Source organism: Erinaceus europaeus, chromosome X (assembly GCF_950295315.1).
Source record: "Erinaceus europaeus chromosome X, mEriEur2.1, whole genome shotgun sequence".
Taxonomy (NCBI): domain Eukaryota; kingdom Metazoa; phylum Chordata; class Mammalia; order Eulipotyphla; family Erinaceidae; genus Erinaceus; species Erinaceus europaeus.
Window position 1 is genome coordinate 55963010 of NC_080185.1, and position 27966 is coordinate 55990975.

Genomic DNA, 27966 nt, shown 5'->3' on the forward strand with positions numbered 1-27966 from the left:
ACTTGTCGAAAGTGGGAAAGTGGGGATTGGGTTTGCTTTCTAGCTAGTAGTTTTGAGCCAAGGAAACCCTAAAGCATTTACATGCAAAAATCATATGAGCTTCCCCATACACAACTCCTCTACACAATGCTCTCTGAATCTTTACTGCAACTGAGCTGAGACAATGCTATAGGAAATTCCAGCACTTATTCTCAATCTGCCTTTCCCTAATTTAGGAGAAATGCTATATAATACCTCATTATGGGTAAACTACACTGGAGCAAGCTGAACTTTTTAAACGAAGACAAGGGGTCAGGTGGAGTCAAATAGGGGAAACAAGGGATGGGGCTTACTTTATCTTTTAAACTCCTCAGAAATTATACTATCATAAAGGGACATGGCTGAACAGATAGGAAACGGATTCTCCATTGTGAGTTCTCCTGATGGCTTCTGCAAGGATCATGGAGATGTCGATGACCTAGAAAAGAAGGAAGGACATCAGGTTAGTATCATATGGACAGGACTGACCGGGAAACCTGTAGAAACTGATGAACAGCCCAACAAAGATTCTTCCTTTTAAAACCATTACACTGTGCAATTTCTCTTCAGGGTCCTACACTGAGATATTCTTATTTATTCATTGCCTTCAGGGTTATCAATGGGGCTCGATGCCTGCACTATGAATCCAGTGTTCCTGCGGCCATTTTTTCTCCTTTTTAAAATATTCATTTATTTATTTTCCCTTTTGTTGCCCTTGTTGTTTTTCACTGTTGTAGTTGTCATTATTGTTACTGATGCCGTCGCTGTTAGATAGGACAGAGAAAAATGGAGAGAGGAGGGGAAGACAGAAAGGGGGAGAGAAAGACAAACACCTGCAGACCTGCTTCACCGCTTGTGAAGCGTACCCCTTGTAGGTGGGGAGCAGGGGGCTTAAACCGGAATCCTTGCACAGGTCCTTGCACTTTGTACCGGGATCCTTATGCTGGTCCTTGCGCTTTGTGCCACGTGCACTTAGCCCCGTGCACCAAGGCCCTACCCCCCCTCCATTCTTCATGTTTTTTAGTAGGAACCACTTAGGAGTCAAAAGTACTATAATGGGTATCCCACAAAATGGTATAGTGGATAAAGCATTGGATACATAAGCATGAGGTCCCGAGTTTAATTCCAGCTACTGCATCCACCAAAGTAAAGCTCTGGTGCTCTTTTCTCCCTCTCTCATTAGTACCCAAATCGAAAGAAAGAAAGAAAGAAAGAAAGAAAGAAAGAAAGAAAGAAAGAAAGAAAGAAAGAGAGAGAGAGAGAGAGAGAAAGAAGGAAAGAAAGGAAGAAACAAGGAAAGAAAGAGAGGGGGAGTAGAGAAAGAGAAAGAAAAACAATCCTGACTCAAGCTCACCAAGGAGACAGAGTAGCATTCAAAAAATCCTAGGAATGTTTGCACACCACACATCCAACAATGATTTGATATCAAACATCTATTAAATCACATGGCTCAAAAAAGGGAAGAAGACCTGAGTGGTAGATAGCATAACTGTCGTGCAAAGAGTATTTCATGCTCAAGTCTTCAAAAGTCACAGGTTCAATTCCCTGATACCGACATAACCCAGAGCTGAGCAGTGTTTTGGTGTTAAAAAAAGATTTTTCAAGAGATACACACATGGCTCGGAGATATGTGAAGAAACATTCCACTTCACCAATCATTAGAGAAATGCAAATTAAAACTACGCTGAGATTTCACCTCACACTTGAGAGAATGGCCTACATCAACAAAACAGGAAACTACAGTTGTTGACAATGTTGTGGAGAAACAAGGACTCTACTACACTGCCGGTGGGAATGCAAACTACTGAAGCCCCTTTGGAAGATTGTATAGAGATCTTAAGCAAACAAAACTGGAAATATCTGTAGGAAAATTGTGAGGATGTAGTAGAGCCTGGCAAGGCTTGACTTGAGGGGTGCGTCTATCCTGTCAGTCTCTCTCTCTACCGAGAAGTTGAACAAGAAGGACACAAGGACCCTAAAGGTTTCCCTTTCTTATCAGACTTCCTGCCTCACAAAGCATCCTGCATTTTTCTGCCTCCAGGAGCCCGGCATTCCTTAAAACATTACGCCAACTCCCCCTGCTCCACTCTGCATTTCTTGATACTATAGCCCCTCCTTTTATTATCTACATTATCAACCTTCTGCTTTGTCTAACAAATGACAAGTCCTCTACCCTATTCCCCTACCCATTCTGCTCATTTAATATATTCCTTTTCTACTCTCAAGACTGCAGGGTATTATTAATCCTACCAGTTAAAACCCTGGCAAAAGTTGCTAAGGAAGTTCCTACCTTTTTCACCTCTCTCTGCTCCTTTCCTAACCATGTATGGTATTGTCAAGCCACTTCCGTTTCCAACTTGGCTCTTCCCTGTTCCAACCTGGAGAAGCGGGCGGGTTTGCGCCACATGGCTTAACCAAGTGTACTACCGCCGGACTCTGGGGCGCTCGGATAAACAAAGATTTGGACTGCCTCACCGCCACGAGCTTGGTTCCTGGGTCATCTCTCTCTCGCACATCGCTAGCCCGACAATATCTTATGACCCAGCAGTACTACTCTTAGGCAGGGAATCACGGATTTGAAGGGACATATCCAACCCTAGGTTCATAGCTGCATTATTTACAATGGCCAAAGAGTGGAAGCAGCCTAAATGCCCACTGATGGATAACTGAAAAAAAAAAAAAACTTATAGGATATAGTCCGTGCAATACTACTTTGTGATAAAAAAATATATATGATATTGTGTCCATTGGTATAAAAATGGATGAAACTGGAGGTGATTATGCATAATGAAATAAGTGAAGAGATGAAAGGAAATACTAGATTATCTCACTCATATATGGAATCTAGAGAACTCAAACATATAAACAAACCTAAAACAGAAGAAGCAATTAAACTTCTTAACATTTTGTGACAACTATAGTGGTTATCATTGTGAAGGTGGAGGCAAAATGTGGAGCTATTCCTTATGACCCTTGTAACTCACTAAAATCAGATACATACAAATTCTTAGGGATGAGGGGCAGGCAGAGTGACTTAGGAATAGAGTGCAAGTCTTATATTCATGAGGCCCTGTCTATGATCGCTTGAATTAGAGTCTAGAAGATGGTCAAGCTAATAATAAACGCACACCTATCACAGGTGGGGCCCTGGATTAGATATACCACATGGGAATACTATGGGCAACACCAGTGGAACTCCACTGATACTTTAGTATATTTGCCTACCCCCCAATAAAAAACAGAATAAAAATTGATCTATTCAGCATGCAAGAGGTCCTAGTGGGGCGTCAGGTGGTGGTGCACCTGTCTGAGTGTACAAGTCACAACGCACAAAGACTCAGGTTCAAGACCCTTGTCCCCACAAGAGGAAACTTCATGAGTGGTGGAGCCGGTGTGCAGGTGTTTCCTCTTTCTCCCCCCTCACCTCAATTTCTCATTTCATCTATCTTAAAAAAAAAGTTCCGTTGGTATGGTGTCCATGGATCTTATGTTTGCCAAGAATCAAACCTGAGGCCTGAGACATGAGCTCTACCTATTGAACCATCTATTGTGTACACATTATTCATCAAAAAAGGATTATGCCTTGAATTAGAAATAGCACTTACATTTTAGTGCCTAGGAATTGTTTGAGGGATTCCTCTAAAGTACTGGTCCTAGGGTCTCCGGTTTTACAGGCAGTTTCCAGAACACACTTTTTTTTCATTTATTGTGAAGTGTGGACTTGGAAACCTGAGTGTAACACAAGGACTGGGAGTATCTGTTAAGATCTAGAACCCAGAGTATGTTGTCCATTCTCCTTTCAAAGGATGGAATATTCTCTACCGTTGTTGATCCAAGTTGAGCGCCTGGTCCTATGGGGGCCCACAAAGGGGTCTATTGTGTTGTTCCTGATAGAGATGACTGGTAATATTGGGGAGAGGGATTTATTCTAGGTCTAGGCCCATCATGTATGTTTGGGAAACTCATGACTCCCTGACTAGGGCTCCAGCTGACATAGTGGCCTGATAGTGACTAAAAAGTCATCGTTAAAGTATGCCAGTCTCTTATCCTTATTCAGCTTTTGCAGCCCTTACTTTGATAAGATTAGCTTTGGAGTGAGTGAGTGAGGTATAACAGGAGGTAGGTGAGGAGGGTATGTAAGTAGACACTATTTTATTTTGAACTTTATACTGACTCACTGCAGACTATTGTGTACTTTTGCTTTCAGGTATATATTTTGCCCTAATTTATGGATACTTGTGAACATATGCTCTATCTCCATATGCCCAGAGGGATAAAGAACAGGAAAGCTAGCAAGGGAGGGGATGGGATACGGAGTTCTGGTGGTGGGGATTGTGGGGAGTTGTCCCCCTCTCTTATCCTATGGTTTTGTCAATGTTTCCTTTTTAGAAATAAAAATGTTATTTTGTATTAAAAAAAACTAGAACACAGAATTCCAACCTCCAGAGACCTTGAAGACAGACTAAACGTGAACTCAGACACCTGACCCAACATAAAAAAACCACTGGCTAAATATTCAGACTAGAGTTTTTGCAAGAATCTCATGCTCACCTGTATTTTGGAGCAATGCTTCATCTTATCCTCCTGAGGTATGGTGTTGGTGACAACTACTGCTTCAAAGCATGCGTTATTGATACGAGAAATGGCAGGACCAGAAAAAATTCCATGAGTCAAGATAGCATAAACTTTTGTGGCTCCAGCTGAGAGAAGTCTGGGGGGGGGGAAACAAAACAGTTAATCTGGATTGTCTCACCACCATGTGACTGTTCCTGAGTCATCTCCCTTGAGTCACTGAGTGAGTAGCAGCCCAGGCTGGCTGTGAGTTCTCTCCAACCCAAAGTATGCACCCAGGGAGAGGCACCCCCACGCTAGCCCGGCAAGGAATACATTCGTAAACTCGGGATATCATAACGAAATGACAAGAGTCTTATTCCTCATGATTCTGGAGGCTAGGAGTCTAAGATCAATGTGCCTATTTGGGAAGCTTATTCCAAAGGAATTATCTTTCGCCTTACTGTTGGCCACCGATCTGGCTGTGTGCTTACATGTGTGGACACAAGAAACAAGCAGGAATCAGTGAGCTCTCTGGTGTTTCTTCCTTCTGGAGATTTATTTAATTTTAGTGAGCGAGAGACCGGAGCACTACTCATCTGCAGCTGATAAGAGTTCAAACCTGGGATCTGTGGCCGTTAAGGCATGAAAGTCTAGACCTCAACCACTGTGCTATCTCTCCAACCCTGGTATCTCTTCATCACGAGGGCAAATTATCAAGACCTCATTCAAATCTACCTCTGAAAGCCTTCACCTCCAAATACCATCATAATGGGTTAGTATCAACATACGAATTCATACTGGAGAAAAATCAGAATAGATTTGGATTCACACAAATTAGTGAACACAGACTACTTTCCTCAATAAAATCTATCTCTTCTTTTTCCGAGGCTCATAGTTGAATATATTTCTTACTATCCCTGTGTTCCGGGAGGTGGCACAGTGGATAAAGCATTGGATTCTCAACCATGAGGTCCCAAGTTCGGTCCCCAGCAGCACATGTGCCAGAGGCATGTCTGGTTCTTTCTCTCCTCCTATCTCTCTCATGAATAAATAAATCATTTCTTACTAGCCCTTGCAGAGTTAGATGAGGATATGTGACTTGATTAACCATAGAAATGTAGGCAGTGGGTCAAGGAGATAAGAAGGCTAGTAGAATGCACATTTTACCCATTTTCAAGGTTCCAGCTGTGGTTTATCTTCCCCCCCACCAGTCTTGAAAGTGAAAGAAAAAAAATCTGTAGGGAACAGAGGAATTGAAAATATGTAAGCACTACTTTCAGTATATACTACTTGTTGGTTGTTTATAAATATATTCCATGACTGATTCTTTATCTTCTCCTCCCTTTCTGCATGGCCAAAATGAAATTTCTTAGAGCTATACATTAAAAATTAAAAATCCATTAAAAATACAGCACTAGACTAAATGTGAATGCTGCCATTGGAACACAGTGTCTTAACATAGAAGTTATGTTAAGCTATGAGAAGCTATGTTAAGACACTGACATTTTAAGGAGTTGATCAGCTATAGCAATTTTCTTACCTCATAAATACAAGGATTCAAATCAGATTTAAAAAAATATTTTACTTTAATGAGATAAAAGAAAGAGAACCGACAGCATTGCGCTGGCTTGTAATGGTGCTTGGGGTTGAACATAGGACTTCAGAGCCTCAGGTATGAGTCTTTTTTGCAGAAAACTTATGCTATCTCCCAATCCTCCAGCTTGTTAGTTCTAAGTACCAATTACTCAGCACTCACTTGTCAGCTGCATGACAGATTGTGCCACAAGTGTCGGCCATGTCATCCACCAAAATGGCCACCCGATCCTTCACATCTCCCACCAGCACCATGCGGTCCACTTCATTTGCCTTCTTTCGTTCTTTGTGAATCAAAGCAAAGTCCACATTCAACCGGTCTGCAATGGAGGTCACTCTGCAAAACAAGGTGTTCGGTTAAGCCTGTGTGTCGGGATCTTAAAGCAAAAGACATGGACTAAATAATGGGTCTGTTTTTAGGGGAGACTATACCTTGGAACAAATAGTTCCAGGGCTGGAAAAAATGCAAATTTGACCTATATCATAAACTGAATCTTAGAGATTAATGCTTTCATATTTTGGAAGCAGACTGTGAATGTTAGTCAAACTCAGATCATAATTCACTTAGGGTTATAGTAGCTGACAGATGTCCTCACCAGTATGAGGAAGCAGCAATGCTAAGGTCCATTTCACTTAATGTATTGCTAGCAGCACAAAAACATAGTTAACTAGAGTGCTGATCATCCCAATTTGACATGCAGATGTAGACATGAGAGAAATTGAATCTAACAGGAGAAGCAGTACCTAGCCCGTTCCACTATAAACTCCCCCCATCGTAATCTACCAACTGCCAATGTCAACTGTACCCACTTTGGGGATTCCTTTTATAAATGTCAGGAAAAAAAATTTAATTAACCAGGCAAGTTGAGCCTCTCCGTAGAACCCAAAGTATCTCTAATTTTCTTTTCCTTTTTTGTCAAATAAAACAACCCCAGTTGGAAGGTGGAATAGGAGGCACATTTGTTTGGTGACAAACTGCCGTATTTGACCATATTTTCCATATTCATTCAAACAAAAATGCATCAAAATTTGCTGAAACAATGTAAATGACTGTGTGTCCTAGTGACATCTGTCCATACTCATGTGTGGAGAGACCTGCACTTTGTGGTGTTTTTCGAAATGTAATACTGATCTACAGCATTATGTCCTATTCCCCTGGTAACTATAGCCATGTATCTGAGTTTACTGGCTTGAAGAGAGCCTGTGACCATATAATACAGAATATGTAAGCTTGAACTGTGAAACGGGCATGTATTTGTACTCTGATCTAAATGAATCAGACCCTGTACTCTCCGCTATTATTGAATGGGCACATAATCAAATCTGTTTAGTTGAGGCAAACACTTGATTAAGATCCCAAACTGTTCATGTAAAATGGCCAATGGTGCTAGATGTAGCATAAAAGGCCAGGAGAAAGTCATTCCCTACAACTACTTGAGAACTATGTGCAAGTTACAATTACACACTCAAAACCTTGCCAAGGGGAGTCAGGTGGTAGCACAGCGGTTTAAGCGCACATGGCGCAAAGTGCAAGGACCTGCGTAAGGATCCTGGTTCAAGCCCCCAGCTCCCCACCTGCAGGGGAGTCACTTCACAGGCGGTGAAGCAGGTCTGCAGGTGCCTATCTTTCTCTCCCCCACTGTCTCCCCCTCCTCTCACCATTTCTCTCTGTCCTATCTAACAATGATGACACCAATAATAATAACTACAACAACAATGAAAAAAAAAAAGGGCAACAAAAGGGAAAATAAATATTTTTTAAAAAGTGGTCCAGGAGGTGGCACAGTGGATAAAGCACTGGATTCTCAATCACGAGGTCCTGAGTTCAATCCCCGGTAGCACATGTACCAGAGTGATGTCTGGTTCTTTCTCTGTCTCCTATCTTTCTCATAAATAAATAAATTCTTAAAAAACAAACAAAAAAACAAACAAAAAACCTTGCCAAGATAGAAATGAAAGCTACTCATTTTAAAAATAGTCCACTATTGGGGAAAAAATACTTGCTTACTATAAAAAGTATAGCTTTGATGTCCATATTTAACACAGTATTTGCAGTCCCAATCAGAGCAATTAACAAAAAGAAATAAGGAATCAAAACTGGGAAAGAAGTCTTCCACTTCTTGCAGATAACATAAATATGGAAAACCTAAAAGATTCAACTTAAAATCTTTTTAGGAACAGTAAACCAAATATAGTAGAATAATAGGCTATAAAAAAATCCAAAAGTGGTGGAATTTTTACATGCGAGAAAAGTCAAGAAAACAACCCCATTACAACTGTAATGAAATAAATCTAACAAAGCAGCAAACGATTTGTATATCTAATTATTAACAAAAAAGACAGTTACAAGCAGAAGACAAAAGGAAATGGATATACCATGCTCATGGAATGGTAGAATTCACATTAAAATAACTATACAGCCCAAAGCAATATACAGATTCAAAATAATTCCTATTCAAATCCAAATGAAAGGAACTACAACAATTACTGGAATTTGCTTAGAACTACAAGAGATTCAGAATTCCCAAAGTAGTCCTAAGGGGGCAAAAAAAAAAAAAAAAAAGATTAAGAATGGAGAAGTCATGTTGTCGACCATCAAACTATACTACAGAGATATAAAAATCAAAATACTCTATTATTCGAATGAAAGCAAACCCACGTGTCAATTGAATAGAATTGAGAACTCAGAAGAAATAAAGCCTCAAACATAAGGACAATTCATCTATAGACAATGGAGTAAAGAACATAAAACAGAGAGGGAAGTCTCAATATGAAAACCAAACAGCCACAAGCAAAAAAGTGGACTGGGACTACCACCTCACATCACATAGTAAACTCAAAATGGATCAAAAACTTAGGTGTTGAACCCCTAACTGTTGGGAGCCATAATGACACTGCACATCATGCCCCTAAGATGGCGCCGGCCATGTGGTGGATAAACCAGTCAAATGGTAAACAACTTTGCGGAAGTTGGAGGATCCAACTGAACAGACTGCGTGCTGTACAGGTGATCTGTTTTATGATTGGTAGAAAGCTGCATGATCTATGAATGCTGCATGCTTGCTTAATGCCCATTAGCTGACTATGTAACACTGAAAGGTACTTAAGGCCATAAGAAGGAAATTAAGGAAATTGAGGAAAGAGACTCTGGTGTCCGTGTCGTTTTTGCGGGCCTACAGCGACACCTAACCATACTGAGAGGGGCCAGGCAGTGAAGCACCCCCGGTTAAGTGCACAAGGTATAATGCAAAAGGAGTTCAAGATCCCGCTCCCTACCTGCAGTGGGGACGCTTCATGAGTGGTGAAGCAGGTCTGCAGGTGTCTTTTTTTCCCTTTTTGCCTCCCCCTCCTCACTTTTTCTCGCTTGTACAGAACAGAAAAAAAAAAGAAAAAGAAAACTGATTGCTGGGGGCAGATCTGTAGTGCTAGCACGTAGCTCCACTGATAACCCTGGAGGGAAAAATAAAATACATGGAAGAAAAAATAAGCAGAACACTCTATAATAAGCTTCAGAGATGTACTTGGAACTCAACTCCAACAGCAAGGGAAACAAAAATAAACAAGTGAGAATACATCAGACAAAAAGGCTGCATATCAAAAGAAACTATCATTAGAACAAAAATCTATCCTACTGGGTGGAGAGAATATTTACTTAACATATCTGATTAAGAAGCTAATATTCCCACTAGGGGAAGATAGAAGAAACAGGCTGGGGGTATGGATTGACCTGCCAACATCCATGTCCAGCAGAGAAGCAACTACAGAAGCCAGACCTCCCACCTTCTGCATCCTAAAAAGAATTCTGATCCATATTCCCAAAGGAGGAGAAATGCTGAGGGAAGATGGCCAGAGGGCTCTGAATCTCAATTCCATCAGGACCAGAGAAGAGGGTGGGAGAAAGGACATTCAGAAGTAGTAATAGATGTAGGTATGTCTTAGAAAGGAAGAGAGTAAAGGACCACAGAAGAAAAAGGGTATATATATATATTTATAGAAATAATAGTCAGGGAGTCGGGCAGTAGCGCAGCGGGTTAAGCACACATGGCGCGAAGGGCAAGGACCAGCGTAAGGATCCTGGTTCAAGTCCCCGGCTCCCCAACTGCAAGGGAGTTGCTTCACAGGCGGTGAAACAGGTCTGCAGGTGTCTGTATTTCTCTCCCCCTCTCTGCCTTCCCCTCCTCTCTCCATTTCTCTCTGTCCTACCCAACAACAATGACATTATCAACAATAATAATAACTACAACAATAAAACAACAAGGGCAACAAAAGGAAGTAAATAAATATTTTTACAAAAGAAATAACAGTCAACTTATGTCTGTGATCTTGGGAAAACTACTGCAGTTTCCAATGGAGAGAATGAAGACACAGAACTCTGGTGGTGGGAACTGTATGGAATTATACCTGTTATCTTATAATTTTGTAAATCAGTATTAAGTCATTAATAAAATGAGAAAGCATAAAAAATGGGTCGGGGTGGCCTTTTTAAAAAGGCTAGATATTCAAGATATAGAAGAACTCACTATATTCAGAAAATTTAAATAAGCAATGTCCCCCATTAAAAGTGGGGAGAAGGGGAGTGGGGCGGTTGTGCAGCAGGTTAAGCTCAGGTGGAGCGAAGTGCAAGGACCGGAGGAAAGATCCCGGTTCAAGCCACCAGCTCCCCACCTGCAGGGGAGTCACTTCACAAGTGGTGAAGCAGGTCTATAGGTGTCTTGTCTTTCTCTCCCTCTCTGTCTTCCCCTCCTGTCTCTATTTCTCTCTGTCCTATCTAACAATGGCCTCAATAACAACAATAAAAAACAAGGGCAACAAAAGAGAAAAGAAATAAATAAATATAAAAAATGAAAAGAACTGAACAGGTGATTCAACAATATGCACTAGAAAAAAATGCTCATCACATGGGAGTCAGGCGGTGGTGTAGCGGGTTAAGCGCATATGGGGTTAAGCGCATGTGACGCAAAGCACAAGCACTGGCCTATGGATCCCGGAGCCCCTGGCTCCTAACTTGCAGGGAAGTCACTTCACAGGCAGTGAAGCAGGCCTGCAGGTGTCTATCTTTCTCTCCCCCTTTCTGTCTTCCCGTCCTCTCTCCATTTCTCTCTGTCCTATCCAACAATAACATCAATAATAACTATGACAACAAGAAAAAGGGCAATAAAAGGGAAAAACAAATATTTTTTTAAAAAAGCTCATCACTTATCAGGGATATCCAAATCAATACAACTCTGTGAAGGCCTACATTCAAAAGGTCACAATACCAGAAAAGGAAACACAAAGTTAAACTTGGACTAGTGTTAGCATATTGCATCAAGCAAAGGACTCTGGGGAAGGATGGAAGAGAGGAAGCTGGGGGGGAGGGGCTTTGAGGTCTTGGTGCATGATCGAGAAAAAGGACTTACCTTGGGGGTGAGAGTGTTTTACAGACATTTATCATGGGAGATGAGAAATGGTACCCATGTGTCAATAACTGCACTGTAAACCATTTAACCCCCCCCAATAAAATGATAGGGAAAAAATGAATGGATGTTGGACTCTTTCCATAATATCTCAATATCTTTGGAAAATAGCAAATTCTCCATGGATTGTTTTTTTGGCAGTCATTGATTATATTGGTAGATTCCTTAATCTTGGATCAACATTACATTCTGCAATAATACAAACTTACTGTATTTTTAAATGTGATGCCTGGTTATTTTACTAACACAGTAGTCACCTCTTTACCTGTAGTAAATATATACACACACATCTATGATAAGGTTTAATTTATAGACTAGGCACAGTAAGATATTAATAATAATGAATAACAAATTAAAATAACCACAGCTCTGTGGCATAACAAACATATTAATGTTATTTTCCCCTCAAAATGTCTTATCTTACATACTATTTCTGGACCATTGCTGACTGAACTGAATCTATGGATATCAAAATCATGGATGGTAGACTGATGAATTACTTTAGAAGCTTTACATTGATGTCCATTTAAAAAAAAGCCACAGAAATGCTGGAGGCGGTGGAGAAAACGAGATCCTTATGTACTAAGATTATCTACCCAAAAGTGAATAGACAGAGGACTTGTCATCATAACACTGGAATACTACTTAACACGGGAATACTACTTAACTTTTAAGAGAAGATGAAATCTTGCTTTCTCCTACAATATCCAAAGAACTGAAGGGGATCTTAAAAAAGGGGGGGTCGGTTGGTGGTGCACCTGGTTGAGCGCACATGTTACAGTGCCCAAGGACCCGAGTTTGAACCCCTGGTCCCCACCTGCAGGCGGAAAGCTTTGTGAGTGGTGAAGCGGGTCTGCAGGTGTCTTTCTGTCTCCCTCTCTAGCTTCCCTCCTCCTCTCAATTTCTGGCTGTCTCTATCCAATATATAAATAAATAAATAAATAAAGATAATTTTAAAAATTAAAAGAAAAAAATGGAAGAGCAAGTGTGGACAAACCTTTAGCCTCTCTCTGTGGATCTCCTATCACTAAGGAGGAAGAAAGTTATCTGAGGGAGGAAGTGGGGTGGGGGCAGATAGCATAATGGTTATCCAAAGAGACTCATGCCTGAGGCTCCAAAGTTCCATATTCAATCCCCTGCACCACCATAAGCCAGAGCTGATCAGTGCTCAGGTAAAAAAAAAAAAAAAGTTGAAGAAGAAAAAGAACAGAGTGAGTTATTGGGGGAATGTTGCCTCTAGTTGACAGAAGATTGGGAAGGAAATGGCGAACTGGTGGTGTACTGACATATAATGATGAGGTGTGACCTTTACCCCATCACTGATGGTAACTAGTGATTACATGGAACTCACAAAGCCATACATCTGGCTGGGTAATAAAACAAATGCTCAATAAGTTCTGAATTACTGACATAATGGGGTTGTTGAGAAACAGTCACTGAAGATTTGAGTAACTTTGAGAAGGGTCTGAATTAGCTTTTCCTAATGATCTCAGTTTTAGCTCTTCATTTCCCTCAACAAAAACCTGTGTGATATTTTGAATGCATTACTAATGAGTGGTCTACTAAGGAAATCAAGAGTCCTTTAGTCTGCACCATGTGAGCTTTCAAACTGTGATTGTCCCTGGAAATCAGTTTGTCCTTAAGATCTTAGGTTTAAGTAAAATTATCCAGGCATTATTTTTCTACCCGCTTCATAGTTCAATCCCAGAATTAAAATGATCTAGCCAACAGCATTATAGGTGTGTAAAATCGTATTTGTCCACTAACAAGTGATTCAGTAATAAGCCAAATATTAGAAAACCAAATTTCCAACCATCCCCAACAACTTTATAACAGTATTAATACCTTTGCAGTGCAAAATAACTATTGGGTTACGGTCAAAGCCCATAGCATCATAACCATTTAGGGATGCTTCTCTGCTATCATCTGCTTCATCAGGAAGTGATTCAGGCAAATAAATAAGCATTGTTTCTATTCTCAGAAGCTGGTATATTCATTCGAAGTACTTAAAAATGTCACCCGTGTAAAAAAGAAACATCACTTTCTGATCTAGTTGTCTAAAAGGTTTTCGAAGTACACTGGGAATGTTTTCATCCATTACCTCTTGGCACCACCTGCATCAGGTGAGACAATGGTGCAATTCCGCCACTCGGAGATGTTCTCTCGTATCCACTTCAGAACAGCTGGTTCTGCATACAAATTGTCCACTGGGATATCAAAAAAGCCCTGGAGAAGCAAGGTGAGTTGTTTCACTGTCCTCTTCCATGTATAAAAATAGCGCTAGTTCAAAGAATACCTTACTGCAACATTCAAACAGATTAGAAGGCATTCCCTGTGTAGAAGACTGCAAAATGAAGTCCTCAGTCTGAGCTGTGCAACAGAGCCCTGACCAAAACACACAAATTCTTAGGGAAAAACATCTGGGTTCAGCTGAGACCAGAACTGCCTCAGCAATATTTACTGCCTCATGCCACTAAATGGTGGGCTGGCAGAAGCAAAAGCTGACTAGTGTGGAGATACATAAATTGTAAATAAATTAGTGGAGAATATAGTAAATGTTCAGAGAGAAGAAGAGACTAGAAGTCAGAAGATCTATGTTCAAATACCAGTTGTTTGAGTTATGTTGAGGTTCTCAAACTAATTGTTCCCTCTTTTATAATGTTTTTTTTTTAATCAGAACATTGCTTAACCTGGCTAATGGTGATACAGGGGATTGAACATGGGACTTTGGAGCCTCAGTCTTAAGTCTCTTTGCATAACCATTATGCTTGCTATCTACCCCTGCCCTAAAATTCTTTACTATTGTATAAATATAGAACTAATCAAATGATAATGTTAAATGGTGACTCGAAAGTCTTTTAAAAATTGTGCTTTACTCTCTCAAAATAAATAAATAAATAAATAATAAATGTATGGCAAATCCTCACCTAACATTATTGGTTATTCTTGGAAAATGACTGTGCATGTTATATAAAGTAGGTCCTGGGAAAACTTCATTTCCTTCTATGGCGGCCAAAATTTTCTTTCATTGGCATTTAATGAAGTGATGTAGAAGGAAATGGCCTTATACAAAGGGCATTCTATAGATTCTAATAGCTCTGGTTTTACATCTAAAACCTTTGACTATTCAAAGGAACAGCTGGATGCAACTCATTTAGCTACCTGTCATAAGCCATCAATTATTATGGATTTGCTACCTTATTTAAAACTTAAAATAATCAGAAGGCTAGAAACGAACCTACCCTATGACCCTGCAATTCCTCTCCTGGGGATATATCCTAAGGAACCCAACACATCCATCCAAAAAGATCTGTGTACACATATGTTCTTGGCAGCACAATTTGTAATAGCCAAAACCTCGAAGCAACCCAGGTGTCCAACAACACAACAGCAGATGAGTGGCTGAGCAAGTTGTGGTATATATACACAATGGAATACCAACCACTCAGCTGTAAAAAAAAAAAATGGTGACTTCACCGTTTTCAGCCGATCTTGGATGGACCTTGAAAAATTCATGTTAAGTGAAATAAGTCAGAAACAGAAGGATGAATATGGGATGATCTCACTCTCAGGCAGAAGTTGAAAAACAAGATCAGAAGAGCAAACACAAGCAGAACCTGAACTGGAATTGGCGTATCGCACCAAAGTAAAAGACTCTGGTGTGGGTGGGTGGGGAGAATACAGGTGCATGAAGGATGATAGAGGACCTAGTGGGGGTTGTATTGTTAAATGGGAAACTGGGGAATGTTATGCATGTGCAAACTATTGTATTTACTGTTGAATGTAAAACATTAATTCCCCAATAAAGAAATAAAAAAAGTTAAAATAACAAACCAGTGTACGTCCAAAGAAGTTAAATAACTGTGGTCTGAGAGGGGGAATAAGTAACTATCAGACACCCAATGGGTTATTTATTTTGCCCAAGATTACAAAGCAAATGAGCAAAGCTAAATTCTCTTGATCCCAAACAACTACGAACTATGACTGAGACGAGTATGTTTATTCTACTGAGAGTGCTAATTTTATTTGAGCGGTACTCCCATAGTTAGCCTCCTCCACTGATACCTGAATTTGAGAAGCATGTAGGTCCATGGTAATGATATGATCTGTGCCTGCTACAGACAGCATATTTGCAACAAGCTTGGCTGAGATGGGAGCCCGGCTCTAAATGGAAGTGAAAGCAAAAAAAAAAAGTCACATTTGCGAAACAATATATTTGCTTTGCTCAATAAACATTTATTTGTTGTGCATATTCTATGTTTAAAGGCACTACACCACCAGGAAATCATGAACAGTAACATGATCATTGAGAATGAGTAGATCTCAATTTACGATAAATATTAGTGGAACATCACTTTTCCAACTAGTAAACATGAAAAAATAATTCCTGGTACATTTTAATCTGTACAATTTGCTAGGCTAGCCTGGAATTTTAATTTTTTTTATTATCTTTATTTATTTATGGGATAGAGACAACCAGAAATCAAGAGGGAAGGGGGGATAGAGAGGAAGAGAGGCAGAGACACCTGCAGCATTGCTTCACCAGTCATGAAGCTTACCCCCGCAGGTGAGGACCTGGGACTCAAACCTGGGTCCTTGCACATTGTAACATGTGCACTTAACCAGCTGCGTCACCACTTGGCCCCAAAACAGGAACTTTTTTTTTTAAACAATTTTATTAGATTTAATGTACACATGCTCAAACACATAAATAAGGTGTGTCTTAACCAAGTACTTAGAAAACAGACTTCAAGTTCTATGAAGAGGTCACAACTAGAACTGAAATAAATTAAACATCACAATTGTATGACTCTATCACAAGCCTACTGTTTTTGAAGACCAGCAGTACCCTAAGAAAGTGTGTTAATTCCAATCACTAAGAAATGTTTATGACTTTGGGCAAGTGTTTCTGTTTCCTCCGGTTATAAATTTGTAATGGAGACACTGGTCTTACCTTGTCCTTCTTATCTTGTCGGGCATAAGGGAAGCAGGGAATGACTGCAGTAACTCGACTGGCTGAAGCAATCTTGCAGGCATTAATCATGATCAAAAGTTCCATTATATTGTCATTGATTTCACCACAACCACTCTGTACAATGTAGACATCCTCTCCGCGTACACTTTCACCAATTTCCACACTATTATAGGAAAGGAAGAACAATAAATAAATAAAGCACTGTAAGATGTTTATTTTCTTTCTTTCTTTCTTTCTTTCTTTCTTTCTTTCTTTCTTTCTTTCTTTCTTTCTTTCTTTCTTTCTTAAGAAGAGCACTGCTCAACTCTTGCTTTGCTTATGATGGTGTGGGGGATTGAACCTGGGACTTTGGAGCCTCAGGCATGAGAGTCTGTTTGCATAAACATAATGCTATCCACCGCACCCATGTATGATGTTTCTACAGACAGTAAGTAAGGTCTAAAAAGTATAGCTTCTCGGGAGTCAGTCGGCGTTAACACAGTGGGTTAAGCTAACTTGGTGCAAAGCACAAGGAACAGCCTAAGGATCCCGGTTCCAGCCCCCTGGCTCCCCACCTGCAGGGAAGTTGCTTCACAGGCGTTGAAGCAAGTCTGCAGGTGTCTGTCTTTCTCTCCCCCTCTCTGTCTTCCCCTCCTCTCTCCATTTCTCTCTGTCCTCTCCAACAACAACGACATCAATAATAACTACAACAATAAAATAACAAGGGCAATAAAAGGGGAATAAATAAAGAAATAAATGTTTAAAAAATGTCAAAACCGCTATAATCTTTGCAGGACGCCAAACTTTGGGCATAGACTCAGATTCCAAGATGTGGGACAGGAATGAAGCGAGCCACTTCTTTGCCGCGGGACCCAGGTTAGAATGAGTTCTGGGGTGATTTTATCATAGCCAGCAGCTGTTCCCGGTTTAACCCTCTTCAAAGCGTCTTCCAGTTCAGACAGTGTAAAGGGAGAGAGTTTTGGAGATGGACAAGATAACCTGAAGTGGGATGACCACTCATGGGAAATTTCTCTTTTCCAGACTGGGTCGATCTTAGCACATCCAACTTGAGTTAGGTGACTGGCCACTGAGTTTGGAGATACGGGAGGATGGGAGACGGGAGGGGGTTGGCTACCGGCACCCAGTCTGTGAAGAAGCTTCCAGGCCTTCCTACTTGAGTGGGTGAAGTTCAGACTTTCCGTGAGTTGTTGCCAGCGGGCTTGGCGTGCTGCATCCAGGGCGGCAATGAGATGGTCAGCCACATCTGGGTCGCCCGACTCATCATACTGCTTTAGTAGTTGCTCGCATTCAGCATCAAGACAAGGCGTATAGTTAGCACGTGTCCCACGAGGAATGGCTTGGGAAGCTGCTTTGAAGATGGCTTGGCGGAAGCGCCTGTAGGAATCTTCAGAGGGGATAGAGTTAATTGGAATTGCAGGAATAGATTTGTTGGTAAGATCACTGAACAGACGCCAGTTTGCTTTCATAAAGTTCCATCTTAGTTTCTCTGAGCACAGAATCAGTGGGAGCTGGAGACCAATGTGGATGATAGCTGGGCGGTGATGACTGTGTGGGAAGATCTTGAGAACTTGTCTCGTAGCGGGAAAGGCTTGGTCATTGACTGTGCTAATCCAGCACTGGTCGGGTGATGAGTCTTTATTCCATCTAGCACTGTGAAAAGAGCCTGGCTGTTTGGGATCGTATAATAGGGAGAGGTCATTCGCTGAAGCCCAGTCGGCTAAGATAGAGCCGTCAGCACGAGTGAAGGAATATCCCCAGTCTTGGTGATGACTATTAAAGTCTCCAACGTAAACGGCTGGGTGATTCCGGCTAGGCAGGACCTCATTATCCCATGAGGCACTGGGAGGCTTCTCTACAGTAATACATTACAAATAGGTAACAACTACATATGGGCATTGCACCCTTTTCACTTTAGGTGATCCTAAAGAAGGTCCACCATACCAGATGCAGTTTATTCTCGCGTACTATGAAAATAAATATTACCTGTTTTTACATGTAACATGACACGAAAGAGATCAAAGTATAAGTAATTGGATCAAAATTCCAGCAGACAGACTGTTTCTCATTTCATTCAGGTTTTTGACATGTGAAAACAAATTTCCTATAGTACTTGTGACTTTCACAATTCATATGTAAAAAAAATTTAAACACTAATATTTTAATACTTATTCATTCCTTTGTTGCTCTTGTTATTACTGTTGTTGTTATTGATGCTGTTATTGTTGGATAGGACAGAGAGAAATGGAGAGAGGAGGGGAAGACAGAGAGGAGGAGAGAAAGACACCTGCAGACCTGCTTCACCGCTTGTGAAGTGACTCCCGTACAGGTGGGGAGCCGGGGGCTCATACCAGGATCCTTAAAGGGGGTCCTTGTGCTTTGCGCCACCTGCACTTATCCCGCTGTGCTACCACCTGACTCCTGTAACAAAATATTTTTTAAAAAGCTCCAAACACAGGGTGGGGGCAGATGGCATAATGGTGATGCAAAGAGACTCTCATGCCTGAAGCTCCAAAGTCACAGGTTCAATCGTCCGCACCACCGTAAACCAGAGCTGAGCAGTGCTCTAGTTTAAAAAAGAAAGAAAGAAAGAGAGAGAGAGAGAGACAGAGAGGAAGGAAGGAAGGAAGGAAGGAAGGAAGGAAGGAAGGAAGGAAGGAACAAAGAAAGAAAGAAGGAAGGCAGGCTGGGGCCGGGTGGTGGCGCACCTGGTTGAATGCACATGTTACAATGCACAAGGTCCTGGGTTCAAGGTCCTGGGGTTCCTAGTCCCCACCTGCAGAAGGAAAGCTTCATGAGTGGTGAAGCAGGGCTGCAGGCATCTCTCGTTGCTCTCTCTCTCTCTCTCTATCAGCCCCCTTCCCGATCGATTACTGGCTGTCTGTCCAATAAATAAATAAAAATAAAAAAATAAAGAAAAAGAAAAACAGAGTCAAACACCACTATTCTGTAATGAGATTTCTCTATATGCTATATTGACAATACCTGTCATAAATGTTGATCATTTGTATGCCACTTATTGTACCAGTAGCTGGGTGGAGTAGATAGCTGATGGTTGTGTAAGCAGACTCTTCTTGCCTGATACATCAACACAGAACTATTTATGTATTTATTTACTTACTTACTTATTTTAAAGAATTTATTTTTCATGAGAAAGACAGGAGGAGAGAAAGAACCAGACATCACTCTGGTACATGTGCTGCTGGGGATCGAACTCAGGACCTCATGGTTGAGAATCCAATGTCCTATCCACTGCGCCACCCCCCTGGACCACACTCTAAGCAGTACTCTTATAATAAAAGTAAATAAACAAAAATAAAACTTAGCGGGGCCGGGTGGTGGCACACCTGGTTGAGCAAACGTATTACAATGCTCAAGGACCTGGGTTCGAATCCCTGGTCCCCGCCTGTAGGGGGAAAGCTTTGCAAGTGGTGAAGCTGTGCTGCAGCTGTCTCCGTGTCTCCCTGTCTCTCTCCCTCTCTATCACCCCCTTCCCTCTTGATTTATGGCTGTCTCTATCCAATAAATAAAGATAATAAAAATTTTAAACATAAATAAAACTTAGCAAGAACAACAGTAAATAACTCTAAGAGCAGAAACTGATGCAACTTCAGACGAGACAAAAATCAATGAAACAAAAAAGTTGGTTTTAGGGATGGAGTGGGAAATAAATAAAACTGATAAACCTCTCGAAGACTTATCAAATCAACTTCATAGCTTCAGAACTGTGAAGACATTAAAAGTCTTATTTTAATTTTGAGATATAGCTCCTCTTGAAATAGTCTCTTCTTAATTTACCGTGCAGTCACACTGTCTCCCTTTAAATTCCTCAAATACACCCCATTTCATTTCAAAAGTTCACACTTTTCCCCACTACCTGGACTGCTCTTCCTAAAGCTCTTTCATTTCTTAGATCTCCAATCTATGTATTGACCCTATCCACCTTACTAAAAGTCCACCATTTCAAATAAAAAGTCAACCACATCTCTTACACATGGTATTGGAAGTTCTTGTTTCAGTCAAGATCACAGAATACCATATGTGCCCCCCCCCCAATCATTTACTTACCCAGAGTGAGGTTTGATTAAGAGTTAGAGCCTAGCAGTTTGACAAACTGATCTGAAGACAGTATTGGCTTCCTTATTTATCAAGCAAAACCAGAAAACATACTTATCAACATATGGTAGCTTCTCTCTCTTTTTACAAATGCCTCATCAGTTAGTATAGAAAATACCTGTGTACAGGTGGCACAAAGCACAAGGACTGGAGTAAGGATTCTGGTTCGAGCCCCTGGCTCCCCACCTGCAGGGGAGTCGCTTCATAGGTGGTGAAACAGGTCTGCAGGTGTCTATCTTTCTCTTCCCCTCTCTGCCTTCCCCTCCTCTCTCCATTTATCTCTGTCCTCTCTAACAACGACAACATTAATAACTACAACAATAACTACAACAATAAAACAACAAGGGCAACAATAGGGAATAAATAAATAAATATTTTTAAAAAATACTTGTGTAGTCACTGACATTCTTCATTATGGTACTATTTTTTAAAAATATTTATCTTTTTATTCCCTTTTGTTGTCCTTGCTGTTTTATTATTGTCATCATTGTTAGGACAGAGAAATGGAGAGAGAAACGGAAGACAAAGAGAGGGAGAGAAAGCTAGACACCCGCAGACCCGCTTCACCGCTTGTGAAGTGACTCCGCAGCAGGTGGGGAGCCAGGGATTCGAACCGGGATCCTTACACTGGTCCTTGTGCTTTACTCCTTGTGTGCTTAACCTGCTGCACCACCGCCCGACCCCCCAGTACTCATTATTTAAGGAATGCTGCTCACAAAATTCTTAGAATTGTTACGTCTTAAACAGTTTTATGAAAATTATAACTACATAAGCCATTGCATAAGCCTTTTTTCCTCTGGCTGCCAGAAAACCAAGGGATACAGGTAAAGTAGCACTAAACCCCAGCAATCATTTTATGCCAAATTCTTGGCACAATAACTATAGTGCTTTGTTCTATATGGTATCTGATGTATCTACTTAATGAACCTCTTGTACCTGTGATTATCATGAAATCCTCACTTGAAAGTAGGTGAGGCATTAATACTTTAATTAATTAATTAATTTATGTATTTATTTAAGCAAGGAGACATTAACAAAACCATAGGATGGGGGGATACAACTCCACACAATTCCCGCCACCCAATCTCCATATCCCATACCCTCCCCAGTAGCTTTACCATTCTCTATCCCTCTACCGAATCAACACATTCTTTTTAAAAACTTTAGTTATTTATGAGAAAGATAGGAGAGAAAGAACCAGACATCACTCTGATACATGTGCTGCTGGGGATTGAACTCGGGACCTCATCCTTGAGAGTCCAATTTCTTATCCACTATGCCACCTCTCAGACCAGTTTTTGATTTTTTAATATTTATTTCCTTTTGTTGCCCTTGTTTTATTGTTGTAGTTATTTATGTCATTGTCGCTGGATAGGACAGAGAGAAATGGAGAGAGGAGGAGAGGGCAGAGAGGGGGAGAGAAAGACAGACACCTACAGACCCGCTTCATCGCCTGTGAAGCAACTACCCTGCAGGTGGGGAGCTGAGGGCTTGAACTGGGATCCTTATGCCAGTCCCTGCGCTTTGCGCCACATGCGCTTAACTTGCTGCACTACCGCCCAACTCCCGGAGGCATTAAATCTAAAGTAAAATGATCACTGTCAATTTAAACATCAGACCACTTTTTAAATATATAGTTTTAGAAGGCATAATTCCTTTAAGAATCACAAGTTTTGAGAAATTGTTAAAAACAAAATTAGTTCATCCTCCAACAGAATCACTAGAACCCCTGTGTGTGGGTTGTTACAACAACTGTTGGTAGATATGATCATTTACCACAATCACATTTAGGACTAGGAAGATGTAATGACAGGATATGCTTCTAATAACTTTGAAAAGTCATTTAACTGGAGAGGGGGAAGGGCTGGTAGTGGAACACCCAGTGAAGCACACAGCACTATACTTAAGGACCAGCTTATGAGCCCCCACTCCTCACCTGCAGCGGGAATGCTTCATGAGTGGTAAAGCAGGTCTTCAGGTGCTCTCTCTCTCCCTCTCTTTCCCTTCCTTCTCAACTTCTGTCCTATCCAATAAAATGGGGGGGGGACAGAAAGTGCCACTAGGAGGAATGGATTTGTAGTGAGACCATAACCACCAATGAGCCCCAGTCTCCCTCGACCGGACCTGCTAATATACGCGGATATCTTCACCCACCCTGTCCGACGCTTGACGTCTCGTCACCCAATCTGGTCCCCTATGCCTACACTGAACTTCTCTGTTCCAGTCTCTTGGAAACAGAGTTGGCAGTCAGCTGAGGTAAAGAACAAACACCTCATCACAGACCCCTGCAAGCGTCAACCCGGCTTTGACCTAGCACGTTATGATTGGGCCCTCCTCAATCGCTATGGAACAGGCCATGGCCAGTGTACTGCTATGTTCCATCGCTAGGGAGCCAGAGATGAACCGAACTGCCCCTGCGGCTACGGACAGACTATGACCCACATAGTCAACGACTGCCACCTCTCCAGATTCAAAGGAGGTCTCGAAACTTTACATCAGGCTCAACCTGATGTTGTTGACTGGCTAAGGAAGAAGGGCAAAAGCTAGAAGAAGAAGAAGCCCCAGTGATAACCCTAGGGGCAAAAAAAAGAGTAATCTTAATGTAATGAAAATAAGGCAGATTTGTGGCTTAGAAATGGCTCAACTGGTAGAATGTTGGACTTGTATGTCTGAAGTTGCTGAATCAATTTCCATACATGTATGCATAAAGTGGTGTTCTGTATCATGTGAATTGCTCTCATGGATTAATATTAAAAAAAAAGCAGGATTCAGGCGGTAACACAACGCATTAAGTGCACGTGGTGCAAAGGGCAAGGACCCCTGTAAGGATCCCGGTTCCAGCCCCTGGCTCCCCACCTGCAGGGGAGTTGCTTCAAGAGTGGTGAAGCAGGTCTGCAAGTGTCTTTCTCGCCCCCTCTGTCTTCCCTTCCTCTCACCATTTCTCTCTGTCCTATCCAACAACGACTACAACAGTAAAAATAATAAGGGCAACAAAAGGGAACAAATAAATATAAAAAAGAAAAAGAAAGAAAAATGCATATGATACACTGTGGGACATTTAATTCAAGGCACTGCCTTGCTTTTCTGAGTATATTTATCCCAAGGAAATCACAATAAATGGGCAAAGTTATGTCCCAACGTTTTCATATAACATGAAAGCTGGAGATAAGAGAGATCACTTGAAATTAAAAATCATAAAGAGCATAGTTATTTAAAATCGTATAGACTAAATATTAAGGGGAGAAGCTATTCAGAATGCATCACAGAGTGATGAAAGCTACAAACAACATGCCTAAAACTCTCTTTTTTTTTAAAAAAAAAAGTATAGAAACACACACATACAAATATGCACAACCATGGGTGGGGGGTAGATAGCAGCATAATGGTTATGCAAAGAGGCTCTCAAGTTCCAGGTTCAATTCCCCAGGCAACCATAAGCTAGTGCTAAGCAGTGCTTTGGTAAAACTAGACAAATTAAATAATCAAATAAGTATAACCATCCGTGAAGTTATAAGTAAAATGTGAAGTGTTTATGTCAGGTAGTGGAGTTATATGAGGTCTCTTTTCTCCCATCTTCTGTAATTTCCCAATTCCATGTAACAACATCACCACCACCACGGTTTCTTAAAATTTATTATGCGGAGTAATTTTTTTTTCTTTTTACCAGAGCACTGCCCAGCTCTGGCTTATGGTAGTGCGGGGGATTGAACCTGGGACTTCGGAGCCTCAGGCCATAACAGAGTTTCTGCATAGCCATTATGTTATCTAACCCCATCCTCAGAATAATGTTCTAACAACTTTATCCTTATATAACCCTTTATGTACGCCTGACTATTCTGTGTTCATATTCCAGGTGACTGACTAGAGACTTCTAACATATAGGTTTCAATGGCATGACTGAAATTTCCCATCTGAGCCAGCATGGTGGCTTCATATTGGGCAGTCTTAGAAAACTGCATTGGTTAAGTTTGACTTTGAAGACAGCTACCCTTTTCAACTGTAATTTTAAAAATGACACTACACTGATACAGTTAAATAAAAATGTACTTTATTTTATTTAAGTATCTGTCTAATTTAACCTCTAATACCTTTGCAAAGAGGGGTATGTGTGTATTTTAATATATTCTGACCTGGATTTATATATTTCTAGCTTTAGTACCTAACATTTTGTAATAAATAAACCTTTTCTAAAAACAAAACAAACAAACAAAAAAGAAGAACTTTATCCTACTTAATCCCCAAGAACTTTATCCTACTTAATATGGGCAGACAATCCTTTGTAAATCAGGTTATCAAGTGAAAGAAAGGTTAAGGATTCAAATTTGCTTTTCTAGCAATAAGTCTGAAGTTTGTAAGATCCTTCCTATACATATTTCTGTGAGATACAGCCATATGTATAGTTCCCATAGCATGGTAGCAAGTTTGTGGTCTGGGAGCTGATGCAGTAGATACAATGTTGGGACTCTCAAGCATAGGTCCAGAGTTCAATCCCAGCAGCAGCACAAGTGCCAGAGTGATGTCTGGTTCTTTCTTTCTCCCCTCCCACCCTTCTAATTAATAAATAAATAAAATATTAAAATAAAAGCTTTCTCATCTGAGGATGGGTTGGCTCTTCAGATCCCATTTGATGGCCCACATCACCCTTTGAGAGCAAGAAGGGACAGCAAGGACCATTTCTGCAGCACAGAAAAGTCACAGTTGTGGGTGATTGGAGGAGTGTGGGTGGGTTAGTGTCCAATGGCATTGTCACTGAAGATTTCCGAACATCCAAGGAACCCAAAAGCTAATGATTAAGCCATAAAAAAGGAAACCTAACCAGTCAGCAAAACTCCACATTGAGTTTAATATTCAATGTTTTCAGGCCTAATCTCAGAAGTCTATTAGGACACTGTGTTGCATTATAAAAAGGAGGGAGAGTTAAAAAGGAAATAATCTGATTTTTTTTTCTAGAAGCATAGGAGGATTTCATAATACTGGAATCACCTCTGGGTGGATGGGATCCCTTTCGATAAAAATTACTCTTGCCCCTCAACTATATTGTCACTTGCAAAATCTGCTGGCTCTGCTTTGGTTTCATGATGGTCCGAGAGTCCTAATGGTGCAGTCAAAACTTAAGACAACAGCTCAATTAGCCTCTTTCCATTTAGGTATTGCCTGGTTACTGTAGGCATCCATCTTTGCAGTAGCATTCCCATCAAAATCATTAACACAATAAAAGATCCAGAAGTAAGCTGTCTACTTCGGGTGAATGGTTTTTGATCAGCAGAGTTGAAAAAGTACAAGGAGAGCTAAAGTTTGGCAGGCTAACCAAAGAAAGAAAAATATTTGGGAAAAGATGTTAAAAGGAATCTTCACTAATGGAAGTAATGGTGTTTCTGTTTGTTGTAAACTTTCCCCTTAATAGATGACTATAAGATTGTGGACACTGCTCTGATTTGATCAACAGGGTGTGAGAGCACTGTAGAACTAGAAAAGTCTACAGTTGGGGTGAAAGGGGTATCAAAAAGAGCAGGCAGCTAAGTTATCTGTAAGATGGCCCCAAGGTGCATGAGGAGAGGAAATAGGGACTGAGAGTGAGGGAGGAAGCAAGCATTACCCACAGGGCAATTAAAAAAAAAAGAGTTGCAATGCACTGTGGGATGCAGCCTTTCACTCCATTATCTTTCCTCAGTTATCTTAAGATACAAAGATACAGGGTGGGTGGGTAGATAGCATAATGGTTATGCAAACAGACTCTCATGCCTGAGATTCCAGAGTCCCAGGTTCAATCCCCCATACCACCGTAAACCAGAGCTGAACAGTGCTCTGGCCTAAAAAAAAAAAAAAAAGAGATAAATAAATAAGAAGAGAAAAAAAAATACAATAATAGCTTCCTAAATACCCTCATACAGCTCTGATTCTGCTGAAAAATAAGCTTTTGTATTATTATCTGTACCAGCAGCAGCAGCAGCAGCAGCAGCAGCAGCAGCAGCACAGAGGAAGGTCAACGATTTCAGAATTCAGGTTCCCTAAGACTTTCTAGATGGCTCCAACCGAGATGCTGGCCATGGGGATGCAGAGTTTAATGCATCACGTTATCCAATCAACTAAATTTAAGTCTGGCTCCGATTCGAAAGATGTGAAAAATCGACACACGCCAATCTAGGGGTAGTTGTTTGCTAATAGTTTTGGCGCCCTCAGTACAGAATGTCAGGTTCCCGAAATGGAATTGGCAAATTGCACCCAAGTAAAAGACTCTGGGGTGGGTGGGTGCGGAGAATAAAGGTCCATGAAGGATGATAAATGACATAGTGGGGGTTGTATTGTTAAATGGGAAACTGGGGAATGTTATGCATGTACAAACTATTGTATTTACTGTTGAATGTAAAACATTAATTCCCCAATAAAGAAATAAATTTTAAAAAAATTTAAAAGAATGTCAGGTTCTCTTAACATCAAACCCGACTGAAAACCGTTCCGAATGCAAAAGCTGTTTCCCAGACTCCAGGAGAAACAACAGAGAGGAATAGGTAAGCTGTAGGATCTTCCATGCAAGCTGGCTCCAAAGCTAAAGGCAAGCCAGCCCGGCCTGGGTGGCTCAACAATGAAACGACAAAGCCACGTGTCTGCAGGACCCCAGCTAAGCTCTCTCTGCTCTCATGCCGCTCAGTGCAGCCGCAATCGCCGCGTCGGGTCCTTGTAACCCACTATCCTGAATTCAAAATCCAAAATCCGCAGCTTGGCCCTCACGCTCCATCTGGACACTGCCCCACTGTAAAGGTGAGAACGTGACCCTCAAGCAAGAGAAAATAGTAATAATAATGACGGAAAGAGCCCGTGGGGCACACGCGCCAGACAGCAGTCCCTTCCTGCTCTGCTCCCCCGCCTCTGCCCAGGGCCCTGTGAAATCCCGCGGCAGGCCCATCCCCCTGCCCTTTGCTGTCCAAGCCCCGTCCCGCCGCGGCAGATGAGGTTAGTCGGGGTCCCGACGTCGCCCTTACCAGGTCTCCTGGTTGCTGAATTTCTTAGTCACCACCTTGCCGAGCTCCAGGCCCAGGCGGTCGGCAATTTTCTGGGACAAGTCCTGGTGGGAGCTACCACTGAAGATTTTGATGTTCGGCATCCTGGCCAAGTACCCCAAACACTCCTCGCTCAGCACTTTACACCTGCTGAGGAGACGTGAGCCGAAGTCACCCCTGAGATTCTGTACTAACTACCTCAGATAGTTACTCCGCCATATTACATTCCCGCCAGGCGCGCGGCTCTAAATTGCCTGGT

General features: G+C 41.3%; 1 protein-coding gene across 1 annotated transcript; it reads right to left on the bottom strand.

Annotated features, from left to right (window-relative positions):
- On the bottom strand, positions 1–27966 carry LOC132535913 (ribose-phosphate pyrophosphokinase 1-like). The gene is made up of 7 exons (XM_060183453.1): positions 27690–27966; positions 16576–16759; positions 15687–15785; positions 13723–13847; positions 6329–6502; positions 4570–4729; positions 1–457 (listed from the first exon to the last, which is right to left on the bottom strand). Exons 1-7 carry the CDS (start codon positions 27809–27811, stop codon positions 365–367), a joined length of 957 nt encoding a protein of 318 aa, XP_060039436.1. The 5' UTR covers positions 27812–27966; the 3' UTR covers positions 1–364.

Bases quoted from the DNA above. Each gene is read 5' to 3' on its own strand.
- LOC132535913 (XM_060183453.1), bottom strand. From the start codon at position 27,811: ATGCCGAACATCAAAATCTTCAGTGGTAGCTCCCACCAGGACTTGTCC. The intron at 15,786-16,575 runs GTAAGACCAGTG...ACTTCCATTTAG, and splicing joins GACAAGATAAGAAGGACAAG to AGCCGGGCTCCCATCTCAGC. The intron at 458-4,569 runs GTGAGCATGAGA...CTTCTTTTCTAG, and splicing joins AGCATTGCTCCAAAATACAG to GTCATCGACATCTCCATGAT.